General features: G+C 35.5%; 1 protein-coding gene across 2 annotated transcripts in view; it reads left to right on the top strand.

Annotated features, from left to right (window-relative positions):
- LOC121318422 (anoctamin-4) overlaps positions 1-13,857 on the top strand; it is a 68,699-nt gene that overhangs the window by 14,947 nt on the left and 39,895 nt on the right. The window contains exons 3-5 of one of the 2 annotated variants that reach the window (XM_041255064.1): positions 2,170-2,306; positions 2,952-3,110; positions 11,000-11,100. In XM_041255064.1, coding sequence (XP_041110998.1) covers positions 2,170-2,306; positions 2,952-3,110; positions 11,000-11,100 — 397 coding nt within the window. Of the gene's footprint in view, positions 1-2,169; positions 2,307-2,951; positions 3,111-10,999; positions 11,101-13,857 lie in introns of those variants that run through there. The other variant, XM_041255065.1, reaches the window with a different exon arrangement.

The raw sequence follows: 13,857 nt of genomic DNA on the forward strand, positions 1-13,857 counted from the left end.
AAATTTGTGCTATGTGCCTCCTGCCGGAAATAATATTTCATCAGGCTTTATTTCTAGTCAGCTCCATGATGTTGTTCCATATTTTTTCACCTATTTCTTATCAAGTTACTGCACCTCATGTTACATCTTGTCATTTAACTGCATGTCTGGTTTTCTAATCTGACCCGAAAACCTGAGACGCACACTTCAACTAAGATTCTTCATAAACAATTAATTGGGATGCTAGTGGTCCAAGAGGGGTGTGATTGTTCTGTATTTGGCCAGCACATTTAAAAGAGTCAAAAAACATCAAAATGCAAAGGCAGAATTCTGTAACAAATTGTGTTCGCCTAAACCTTACAGAGATGTATCAAGGACTTAGATAATCTAAGACACAGGCAGGTAGATAAATATCAGCATTTCTTAACTGCAGGCTTGGAGAAAACACGAATCATGTCAGTAACTGGCCTTAAAAAGAAATCATCAGTCTAGACCAGTGGTTCCCAACCTTTGTCAAGGTAGGGACCACATTGGTGTTTGGATTTTTCCCACGGACCATTTCACACGCATTTTTTCACAACAGCATTTTGAAACTAATTTGTATGTTTATATGTATAGTACATGTAGAAAGTAAAATATTAAGATAACGTACCTAACTTAATGAGATTCCTGGGCTTGAATCTTCGCTACGGTCAGAAAAGAATGTAGTCATTTTGCGCAATGTTGTTTCTTTTGTTTAAAATTGTTTATTTTTTCACATTTCGAATGCTTTGTAGATAAATGACGTCTCGGTTTTGCAGGTTTAAAAGTTTTATTTGACAAAACTTCCTGATAAATAACGCACTGGGCTTGGGTTGTCCTTGGATCCAGTAAATGTAAATATGTGCTGATTTTTTTTTGTTTTGTTTTTTTTTTGTTCCTGAAATTCAATGAGCACAAGCAGTGGAATGCGCACAGATTAGAAAGCAGTGCATTTACGTGAATGCTAGATGCATATATATATATATATATATATATATATATATATATATATATATATATATATATATATATATATATATATATATATATATATACATATATATAAAAAAATAAGTCTGTAATTTTGACAAGACAAATGTGCCTTCATAATGTGCAAGTTATTTAATTAGTATTTGTTTCACATTAAAAAGTTAATGACAGCTTTGAAGGCGATGCTTGGTATTGCATCAAAGGGAGCTGTAATATATATTAAGTTCCAAACACACCCGTAAAAAAAGAAACCAGATAAAGGTGAAATGTAGAATACATATACATCTTATCATTATATATCACGTGGCTAAAGCTATTTGTTGTGTTGCTTAGTAATATTAGAAAAAACAACGTGCGATTGAGTAGAAATTGATTTTAGCAAGAGCTGCGTAACCGAATTTTGGGAGTTTTCTCGGACCACTTGAGTTTACTCCGGACCACAGTTGGGAACCACTGATCTAGTATAAGAGCACCATCATTGGTCCATAGTTTTCAGCAGGAACCAATTCGTTATAAGAACACCTAGGCTACTCAGATCCATCCACCATTTATTACCATTTCACAAAACCTAGCTCACACCTAGCTAGCAGTGGGGCCCTTCCTCTCACTGCTTGCTTTCCATCAGGCAAACTGTGCCTTAAAAAAAAGAACGGATACAACAGTTGTCTTTCCTCAGTTACATTATGGTGCTTCACTATGCAGTGTGATCATGCTGCTACTGTACAATATTAATGTTATGATGATGACACTGTAGGAGAAGAACACTGTGGAAGGAAACTGCTTAATTAAATGGAATGATAGAATGGATGTATTTTTGGTAGATTTCAAATCAGACCCTCAGGACCAGGTAAACATTTAAATGTTTTTTAGCAGTCTGGGGTTATATTTATTTTTTTTAGAATTGTAATTGCCATTTTGTCCTTTCAAAGAAATTGCATACTAGCCCAATGAGCTGAATTTTCATTCATTGCAAAGTTTGTTAAGTATTTTGTTCAACAAGTGAAAAAACATTGTATTTGTGATTTCATTTTATTGTTAGTATTATAACATTTATAACTTTTCAATGAAACAAACAAAATGGCATATTGGGGCAGATATGTATATTTTGAAATGCATCTTTACTTGAATCCTAAGCAAATGGCAAATTTCTTTTTTTGTTTTTTGTTTTGTGCATTTCAGCAATTAGAGACGTCAATATTTTCTTTGACGGGTCTGAGGGTGTCAACAACCCGTCCAAGGACGATGACTCTCTCCTTCACCCGGGCAACCTGACAAGTACCTCTGAGGACAGAAGCCGATTGGAAACAGAAAAAGATGTAAGTGTTCTTCTAACAAGAAGTAAATGCATCTTGATGTAAAATTTTTGTTTCATGGTCTGCCCTATGTAGTAAATACAAGTTTACAATAAATAGTCTTCAAAGCTCAATGGAACGTGTAATAGGGGGTGGACAATTGCTATGTCAGTTAATATGCTTTTACCTTTGTAATAGACCTAACATTTAAAGTATGCATTCAGTGCTTAATGAAATGATCATTGATCTGTCAATGGTTCTTTGACAACAGTGTTATACGATAGAGTAGCAACATCAAACACTGGGGTCAATTTAGAGCAAATTCATCCTGTCAATACATAATCTGTAAGTCGCTGTTGTCATGAGGTCATACTGTATATTCAATAACTGTCCTAAGTACATATACTATCTGTGTAAACATATTGCCTGGCCTGATATAATTTCTGGGACAGAATATCAAGGAAGTATATTTAATAACAAACAGCTACAATGTGTAAATAAGTAAGCAGTTAGGAATGTGTATATTAGTATATCAGTGTTGTTTAACACTAAGCAGTTTTATCTGTCTAGATAGATGAAGAAAAAAACAAGCTAAAGGTAACTTGAGCAATTTTAATTGTCCCCAGTGTTGTTTGACATGTTTATTTGTATTTTTTTTTTCCCCCACAGGGTGTGAAAGAAACAAGTAAATTGAGTGGACTGTTTTTCAGGGATGGGAAGTGTCGGATTGATTATATTGTTGTTTACAGAAAGTCCAGTCCACAAACAGAAAAAAGAGAGGTCTTTGAAAGAAATATCAGAGCAGAAGGACTACAGATGGAAAAAGAGGTAGTAATCCCAGACCATTGTCTGTTTTGTATTGTTTTAACATTTCAACACTTCTCTGTTTTCACAGATTTAAAAAAAAAAAAAAAAAAAAAAAAAAAAAACAGGACACATTTCTAAGCTGCACAGCAGTTAAGTTAATGTTAGGTGTCAGAAAATGGACCTCTACTCTGATATGAAAAATGTGATTTGAGTTCTTGAAGTTTGCAAACATACATGAATATAAAAATATGTTTTATAGCATATCCTTTAGGTATAAATACACATAATTTCAACGATTTCTAAAACAGTAATGTGCAGGGGTGATATACAAAACAATATCCTGGTTATGTTTTAAAATGCACAGAGGAGTGTGTGTGAATCATGAAGATTACTTACATTAGGGGCTTAAGAGATAGAGGAATCTATTTTAAATTTCTGGTAAGTGACAGAGGTCATTCAGTCAGGACTGTCTTGCGTTAAATAACCACCTTAATTATAAGACAAAGTTCCAAAAACATTGAACCCGAACAATGGTTGAAGAAAAATAAAGTTGACTCAAAATAGTTGGAGCGCAGCCTCATCCTTCAGAGCATCCTCGTGCCGCCTGCTAAAAATCAAAGAATAAAATAATAAATCTATGGAACGTGTTCATCCCAGTGAACAAAATATTATTAGGCAGAGGAACATCCTTATACACCTTCCCTCTGGACAAAACTGGGCGTGAGGTGGTAGTGGTTGGGGAGAGAGGTAGTGGTGGTGCAGGAGGGAGGTGGTGGTTGGGGAGTGAGGTGGTGGTGGTTGGGGAGTGAGGTGGTGGTGGTTGGGGGAGTGAGGTGGTGGTGGTGTGGGAGATAGGTGGTGGTGGTTGGGAGAGTGAGGTGGTGGTGGTTGGGGAGTGAGGTAGTGGTGGTTGGGGAGTGAGGTGGTGGTGGTTGGGGGGTGAGGTGGTTGGGGAGTGAGGTGGTGGTGGTTGGGGAGTGAGGTGGTGGCGGTTGGGGGAGTGAGGTAGTGGTGGTTGGGGAGTGAGGTGGTGGTGGTTGGAGATGTGAGGTAGTGGTGGTTGGGGAGTGAGGTGGTGGTGGTTGGGGAGTGAGGTGGTGGTGGTGGTTGGGGAGTGAGGTGGTGGTGGTTGGGGAGTGAGGGTGGTGGTGGTTGGGGAGTGAGGTGGTGGTGGTTGGGGAGTGAGGTGGTTGTGGTTGGGGGAGTGAGGTGGTGGTGTTTGGGGAGGGAGGTAGTGGTGGTGGCAGTTCATTTTAGCCAGGTAGAACTTAATTGTTCTATGTTGGAAATTATCACTCTAATAGAAGCTTAGTTTGAAACAGTCCAATAGGGTCCTATAGACAAAAATTGCATTTAAAAAAAAGTGGTTAATAAGCCTTGGCCAATTATCAGTGCTTGCTATGATAGGTGCTATAGCTGAAATTTATAAAGCAGGCAGCGTTTAACATTGATTGCTATTTTTTTTAATGTCATCATTTAAGTTCAAAATGTTTTTATAGCTACCTCGGTTAATTTCTTTCTGGAGAACTGCTGATCATACAGATTCATAGATTCAATAATTGAGGCACATTATTTTAAAATTTCTTTTCTATTTTTGACAGCCATATTATGCTCAATGCTTTGATATGTCTCTTCATTGTTACCTGAATATCAAAACGGTGGAAATTAAATTGCATAAGTGCCAGACAGCAATATTTTCACAATATTTCTCTTCAGCAAAGTTGGCTGCAAATGGTAGTTTCTCATATTCTTTTGTGAGTATCAGTGCCAGCTATAAGAAAATAAGCTGCTGCTTAAGGTCCCAGCAGCTCAAAAGTGTCCATGGGTAAAACATATTTTTAAAAGTAGGCTTTTTTTAGTAATACTTTTAACAGGTTATAACCCTATCACAGTGGCACAGCTCCCAAGTTACTGTTCAACCCAAGTTGATTGCTACACAAAAGTACAGTGTGCATATGTGCACATGAAGTTGTTAGATTTTGCTGCTTTTAAGTCTATTTTATTTTAAATGCCGTATGCTGTTCTAGCTTTTATGCCTTAATATTCATAGTTACAAAAGATGTATTATTAATACAGATGTGCATACAAATGAATATTTTGGGTAGCATTTCTACCATGCTATGACTTCCCCTCAAACTGATATAAACTGATACTTCATATCCATAGGACTGGGCAACATACCAATTCCAGAAGCCTAAGAAATGTATAGACAAGCATTTTTAATTCTGACTCTAACCTATAGTTCTTACCAACAGTAATGGTTGAGTAGCTCTTAATAGATCCATTTTTATATGCATTTCATTATTACAAGGGAACTCGTAGAGAGGTTGATTTTATCGAGGTTGTGTTGTCCTACCAGGTGTCCCAGATGAAAGCTGATTCATTAATCTGGGATTTCTTGAGGTATTTGGTAATTGAAGCCATGTGTTACCTGTTGTCTGTTAAACTATGTTTCTGCTCTGGAAGGAATCACTTAACACTCCAGAAATTAATAATTTAAGCCTTCCTGCTTGCTTGTCTGTCTTATCTGCTTTATGTGGATGAATCATAGACTGTAGGGCACATATACTTCAGTGCAATATATGTTTTCTACAGCTATGGCCAGAAGTTTTGCATCACTTGGAATTATAGGATTGAGGCATCATTTAAAAAAAAAATAATAATAATATAATTTAGATCTTTTATTTAACATCATGTAATCAAAGAAACTACAAAATAATATTGAAAAGTCAACCGGAAGCCATATTGGTAGTACAGTAGTTCATGTTAGATTTCAAAATGTCACATTTTTCAATTTGTCTCATTTTTCTGTTAAGTATATGGAAAACTACAAAGCAGTATGCAATTCAGTATGTTAATGTAACATTATTCAGCAGGCTTCGTTTGACTTTGTGAAGTAAAAAATAGGAGCCCTGCACATGAAGAGGGTTTTTTTGTGTATACACTGTAAATAGTATTGTGTAAATGTTGTAATTAATTAATTAAGTATCAGAAGCTCCTGGGATAGCCTGCCTGCTGTGTGTGATTACCAGCTGTGGATAATCAGCAGGTAGGTGTGTTCCAGCACGGTGTCAGGTATAAAGAGGTCCTGTTTGTTCAGCTCGGGGCTGCTGCAAAGCCAAGGACAACGGGCTGAAGATCATCTATTCTACCAAAGCATAGAGACCAAAATATGTTGCTGAACTCCTCCGATCACCGTGATGGTGAACCAGGATCGGAGCCAAAAGAAGCCACCAAAACCACCGACGGCCAGAGTCAGGGTTTGTGTTTATACATTAAAGATAGTTTGGGGAAGGTAGATCCCCATGAAGTACAGCAAGGTGAGCAAGTGGGACCTCCATGCTTTAGGGAGTAGCGCACACCATTTTTACAGCACCTTTTATTTTATAGTTTTAGTATTGTGTTTTATTTAGTTTTTTGTACGCTGGCCTTATGTAATCAATGAGCTACCATTATTGGTAGTGTGACGTGAGAGGTTCTCACAGTGTGTGTATGTAAATACATCTTGCTCGCCTATGGGGCGTGTCAACTTCAACCTCTGTTTTGATCTCCTGCCTGTCACTCAGCAGTGGATGTGGATGTGAGTGCCTGTCACTCACATCCACAAGCAAGATCCCTGTTACAAGCACTTTCATATAAGGTTTGTGGAAATGGTTTTATTTCAAGTTTTTTTAAATATTATTTTTTTGTTTAATTTTTTTGGATTCATGGATTGATATTCATGAAATCTCCCTGAGATGACTCCAGAATGGTTTGGGCTTGAGTTTATTCTTGTGTTTTAAATGTACAGTAGATAAACGCAGTGCAGTATAACAAGTACAGTATGAAAACAACCAGTCGTTATACATGAGTTTGCTATAACAGTAATATTTTAAAATAAAAAATAACTATTAAAAATAATCCATATTGAAACATTTCTTAAACAATGCTATTTTTCATGGTTTCTTCTAGGTCTTGGGTATATAGATTTTGAAATATTGATTGATTATTTTGTTGATAATGTTGCTGTTCCTGGATGGCTCAAAATACAGTGTTTATTATTAGGTATTGATCCAGGGATGTGCTTTAAAATGTTCCCTTACAAAAGGATACGGCAGATGTTCTTGACATTTTTGGCAGTGATAACCACAGTTATGTCCAACAACTGGGATGTTATATGCATGTCATCATGTTACAATGAATGTCATTCTTTTAAAAATAATTATTTTAAAAACAAGAAAAAAATGTCAGTTTTAAGCACCATGTTATGCCATTGCTGTCATAAGATACACTTAAAAGAGCAGTACTCAAGACTTTGTCCCCACTGCTTGCAGTGCTGCTTTCTGTTACACAGTTCTGATAGGACTATCAGTCCTGACTCAGTACACCCTGCCTTGGAGGATACAGGGAACCATGCAAGTGGTCACAATGTTAACATTTAGTAATATAGCATCAAGGATTGTATTGAGACTTGTCTACTTCTTAATTTAAAAACAATAGTGGGTAGCTTAAACACTGTTGGGTTTTGTGTAAACTGTTGATATGTTTTAAAATGAGTATCTAAATTTCAGTTCAGGTTAAGGAGTCTGTCGGGGTTATTACCATGTCCTGCTCTCTGGACTGGACAGCTGAGTAATGTTTTTCAATTATCTTGATGGTAATGTGTGAATCAGACCAAGACTTAGAAGCTTAGAATGACAAGTTTCAGAATTATTTTTTTATTAATATTAAAAATATGTAGTGTGACAGACCGCTGGTGAGTTGGCCATGTGAGACAGAAAGTGATACTTGACTTTTCACTCTTTTGTGATTTTGTGATGTGTGGGTTTTTGGTTAATATTACAGTGACAGAATCTTTAAATAACTGTGTTTTTTTTTTATCCATATGCATACGATAGTATCTCATTATATAATCTAATAAAGCAACATCTATACCACTCGAAATTGTCTATATTCATAGCAATACTTTTAACAAAAGCTTGATAAATCCGACAATTAACAATAAACAGTGTGTACTATATTACTGTTGTACAGTAATACAAACGCCAAGCAGTGTTTATACAATTGTCCTTTCTCAGTTTGATATTAGAAATAGGCCTACACTTGAAAAAAATAGCTTTCTGTTCTGGCTTCCATTTATCTTTTTTCTTCTAAGAAGCTGCATACAGTACTGGTAGGTTACCATGTCACACTCGATCTTGAATATCCCTGCCACATCTGCTGTGTTGAACCTGTGTGTTACTGTATGTCGATTGCAGGATCTTTGTGTAGACAGAATTCCATATCGGGTATGTAAATCAGGTATGTAAATCCGGGTATATAATTCGTGGCTTGAACAAACAAGGTCTGATTTCAGGATGATCTCCAGGTTAATTTATTAATGCAGCATTTGAGCAGCGAGTAAACACGAAGCGCGTGTGGGCTTTCGTGTGCACATATATTGAGGGTCAGTTACGATATATATATTATATATATATAGATATATATATATATATATATATATATATATATATATATATATATATATATATATATATATATATTATATATATAGAGCTTTTGAAAAAAATACTCTTTGGGCAACTGTCCAAGGTGCTGAAATAAAAGGGAACTTGCTAGTTTTTAGAGCTGGGTGCTGTAGGTTCCTTAAACATGCTTTACTAAAACTAATCATACTGTACATCAATTGGCAATGTTTAGTACCTTTAATCACATTCATATGTGTTTGACAACAATCCTAAACTTCTTCTTGACTTCTGCTTGATTTAATATAGCTGGGTCACAGTCCCTTGTAAGGGAGATGGTAGTACAGCACAGTTTGAGTTCCTCATATATGATGTCAGTAATTATCCACAGTAAGTGCAAATTGTGGGAGTGGAGGGTGAGTCTCTGCCACCTTTTCAGTTTCTCTGCTAGAAAAAGACGTTCTGTCACCAAAGCAGTAATAAATTAGCTCATCCCCCAAGAACCATTCACATTGAGATAATTTGCCCTTGTCATTTCATGACCCTGTTTAATTCAAAGCCTTAAGTCTGGAGTTCTGTGGAAATAGAAAACATTGTGAATGTGGCTGTGGCACAATAACTATCTTGAAAGGTACAACAATGTACTGCTAGCTGTGTTGCTTGTAGGGTTTTTTTTCTTTTTATAGGTGCTTATATTTTCAAAGTGCTCTTTCAGTCTCAGATCAGTATGGACATTACAAATGGACACTGATTTCAGTTTTGTACTTTAAACATGAGAATGGCTGTAAAGGGCAGGGGGTAATACACCCAGGTTTGAATCTTCTTTAAGTCATAAGTGAAATGAGTTATGCTGTCTTTTATCCACAACTTCAATCAATGATGTAATGTAGGCATTATCTGAAAAATGTATCCATAACTCTGTCCCCATGCCTTACATCTTGGTTAAACTTTATATTAAATTAAGAAATTGAAATACAAGTATGTACTAAAACATCAGATTGTGATACATTCAGTGCTTACTCATATTGGAGACATTTTAGAAATATGTACTTGATGATTAGTTACAAATAAAGAGTGTGGTGTTAAGTATGAACACATCATCAGCCTGTTTATATGGAATTGAAATTAAAGGCACAACAGCTAAGAGCTTGCACTACTGCTTTTCAAGCCTGCTGTTCACAGTAAGCTATGTGCTTTGGGCTCCCCCAGAATGGAACTGTTCTCCCCCAACAACAGGAAAAGCACTCACAAATATATAGCCATTATTATTTTCAATCCGTGGTTTAGCTTTAATAAACTCAAAAAATGTATTTGGATATTTATACAGTAAACATCAATTTCGAAAGTGTTTCTCATCAAGACGTTTGATCATTCCTAATGACCAAATAATAGTTTCAACAACATTTAAACAAAAAAAAAAAGTAAACTAAATCAGAGAATCCTAAATTAAGTTAATACCTGTATTCTGTTCTGAATTGGTGCAGCTTGGTGTAGTACATGGTTAGAAGAATGATGGAACTTCCCAGCTGAACCTCAATATTTTGTAGTATATTACTATGTCTTAACCATTTCAAAGAAATGCTCTGAGGAGACAGTATTTTTGGTATTTACAATGACAATGAAATAACAATGTGTTAGAGGTGGAATATGTTATTTATCACGGGAGGTTTTCTATTGCTGACCTCTTTATAACTGAACCTACATTTATTGATATACATTAGGATACAATAATTGTTACCAAGGGAATTGAGTTGTTTGTCTCCATGGAATGTTTAAGATTGTTTAAATATCCTTATTTAACTATACATTGTAAAACATATAGTATAGGGTTCTGTAAGATACAAGCTGATTTTCACCCCACTCAACATCAGACACTCTCACATCTCATCAAGTGGACATCAGCTTGTATCTTACTAGACCCTACACAATGTACACAAGTAATTCTTTCCTGTTTTAATAGAATGGTCACTTTCTGTTACTCAAACCAGAAACAAAAATAGCATCTGTGTTCAAAGCATAAATTTCGACTTACTATATATATCTGTACTATATAATATATATATATCAATATATATATATAAATTATATAGATAATATATATATAGCAGTCTTGCCCACATATGTATGCTAGTTATAACCAAGAATACTTTTATTCCATTAGAGCAAAACAAGTGTTCTTTAATTGCAACACGTAGCATAAAAGTGTGGTTTTATGCTACGTGTTGCAATTAAAGGTAATGTTTAAGAATTAAAAGCGTTTTTCATAGAAGGACAGGGGTATTGACAGCTCCCTGGACAAAACCCATCTGAAGATGCATTACGACCTGGACCTCTTTGTACTTTATGCAGTAGTGCATTCTCAAAAGATTATTGTATACCCCAAATCATATGTTAAATAAGGGCTAATTCATTTATGATTACAGAATTGTAATGATGATATAATTGTCCTTGCTTTTTTTGTTGCAGTCCTCTATAACAAACAGCGACATCATTTTTCTGAAGTTGCATGCCCCTTGGGAAGTTCTTTGCAGATATGCAGAACTAATGAACATACGTATGCCTTTCAGGTAGGTGCACACTTGTCTTTTGTTCATTATCTGAAAGCATTTCCAGCCAGAAGGCATTCAAGTTTTGATTTGTCATTTGATGCTCATTTCACATGAACTTGGTTTAACAGGGAAACAAACCAGCATAAAAAAAAATATTCAATTAAAAAAAAAAAAGATTTAACTTCAAGTAAGTACAATGGAAAACAAAGAAAGATTAAGAAAGCAGGCCTCAGAGCTGTGTGGGTGGACAGAGACTCTTCTGTGAACAATTTGTTCAGGGGAGATTTAAATCAATGTTCTTTTGTACATCCACACAATACCGTTCACTTACTTTGACAGGACAAAAGCTTTCAGCTTAGATATCTGAGTTGCAGAAGAGGTTTATAAGCTGTTTAGTTTGGTAATAAAAGGTACACTGTAGGAAGGATGTTGTTGTAGGTGTTATTTGTTTGTCCAGGTAAAGCATTAAGTGTAGAGTGGGGTTTTGTTCAGAGCCAGTTTATCTTTGTGTGACTGGAGTAATTAAAATGTATTAAATGTAATTAAAATGTAGTCATACTGATAACCAACATATCAGAGTTCCTCATAACTTGAAACTCTCACTAGCCCTGCACCCAATCCAGGGTTTAAGAACTACCCTCAATTAAGTATATTTTTTAAATGCTCAGGAGCCATGAGTGTGATTTTATAGCTGCATGAACAACTCAGATTAGTAAACCTACGCTCAGACTTATCCATGCTGTGATCACTGTGGTCAGTTTGGAGCAGATTGACCAGGGCCTGGTTGTTCAAACTCATGGCACCTCGTGAGATTTCAGTAATATACCTAAACAAGGGAAGTTCTGACACCCAGCACCAGGTGCAGAGCCAGTGCAAGGCTCAAGCCTCTTTTCTGCTGTATTTAAATCTTGTTAAATTCATACACCATAATCATTAATTTAACCAAAGCTTTATTTTAAGAAGTCACCATTATGAGTACGTGTAGAATGTAAAATTAAGGTTTACTTCAAATAGTTTTGCTATAAATCCCATAGGAATAAGGTAATGTGTTATTTTAAAAGTAATTGTGTTTTAATTACTAACATTTATTTGAAAGTGTTAACGAATTGTAGTAGTTTCTTGGTATGTGGAAGAAGAAATTAAAGTGAGTTCTGTAACACCCAACAGCTCAAAAAAGTGACAATGCCACCCAGTTCAACACGTTTTTGTTTGGTCAGAGTAAAACAAAACTCTTAACCTACAGTATTGAAATGTCAGTACTTTCCACTCCCTGCAAGTGGTGTTGACTAACACTCATATAGAACCTCTCCTCTCCAGGGATATCAATAGTTTCCATTACTGAGGTGGTTAAGGATGTGTCTCTCATCCCATTTAGGCTGTAAAATAAAGTATACGGTGTCCGAAGATTACTTTATTCCATTTATTTCAGTGTCCGAGGGGAAAGGAACTGCAAGTGGAAATTTAAATATATACAGTATACATAGTATGCGGTATACTGTGTCCTTTTTTTGTTCAGCATCTCCACTTAAACAGTGTCATCACTTAAATGTTGTACAAAGAATAAGTCATTATGACTCACTGAAGCACCTGATGCTGGATGGTACTCTTCTTCACCAGTGTAAAATTGTTCTTCCCAGCTTCCTGCTTCATTCATCTGGTTTGTGCTTTGAGATTCCATTTCTTGACTTGTCATGTCAATGTTGGCTATAGTAATACAGATATTACATTATACAGTATAATATGTTCAAAGTTCAGAAATACCTGAAGAGTCTTTATAGAGAAAACAAGACATCTGATCTGTAAACAGGGCTTGGCTTTAATGAGATGAACATCACTTCTGACAGCTTGCTGATTAAAACCCTAATGAATCCACAGAGGTGTGTGTGTATATATATATATATATATATATATATATATATATAGGCTATATATACTTATATATATATATAATATATATATATATATGGATATTTATCTGTTAAATTTAAAGTAATTGCAAACTGCTTTTGTTTTTATTGTGTTTGGACTATATGATTAATGTAATTAAATGTTGTTGATTGCCTTTTATCCAAATAAAAAAAAAAAAATCACAGTTAATTTATTTACATTTTTTAGATAGATAGTCAGATTAATATAAACAGATAATATTTTATTTAAACTAGAAACTTTTGAGTGATTTTGCCAGCAGCTGTTGCTCGTTCAAAGGTTTTCAATAGCAACTGCATTGCTTTGTGCCACACATGCACCGTTCTTGGATATTGGCCATTCTTGGATAGCTTAAAATGCTGCAGTCTGTTCTGCAGTAAACACTAAAAATCAGCAGTTTATCATATCTCAGAATTTCTTTAAGGTGTCATTCACCTTTTTAAAAAAGTTATACCATCCTACACACAATTTAAACTTACTAATAGACAAAGTTACCCAAAACTGCACTAAACGGCAGTTGATTTGGGTTGTATTCGTAAATATACGCGTTTTAGGTACTTTGAAGCCACTCTCCTGGTACAGTGCCTCTGCTTTGTCAAGGATTTCCCTTTTCATGAATGATTAATCTTGGTACATGACAAGCACACACTGTGTTTGGGCAATTAAACTGTGGTTCCAGATTTCTACCACAGAGATGCTGTAGCTGAGGTGGACAGGGATAATCATCCATTATTATAAACAGAGAATGGAAACTTTGGATGGTTTTGTTTATGCCCTATTAGAAGATAACCAGTGTTAAACCACACGTAAAGTGTGTTACCTTGAGGAAGGAAAGTTATCCTTACCACT

This window comes from Polyodon spathula, chromosome 7 (genome assembly GCF_017654505.1).
Source record: "Polyodon spathula isolate WHYD16114869_AA chromosome 7, ASM1765450v1, whole genome shotgun sequence".
Lineage (NCBI taxonomy): Eukaryota > Metazoa > Chordata > Actinopteri > Acipenseriformes > Polyodontidae > Polyodon > Polyodon spathula.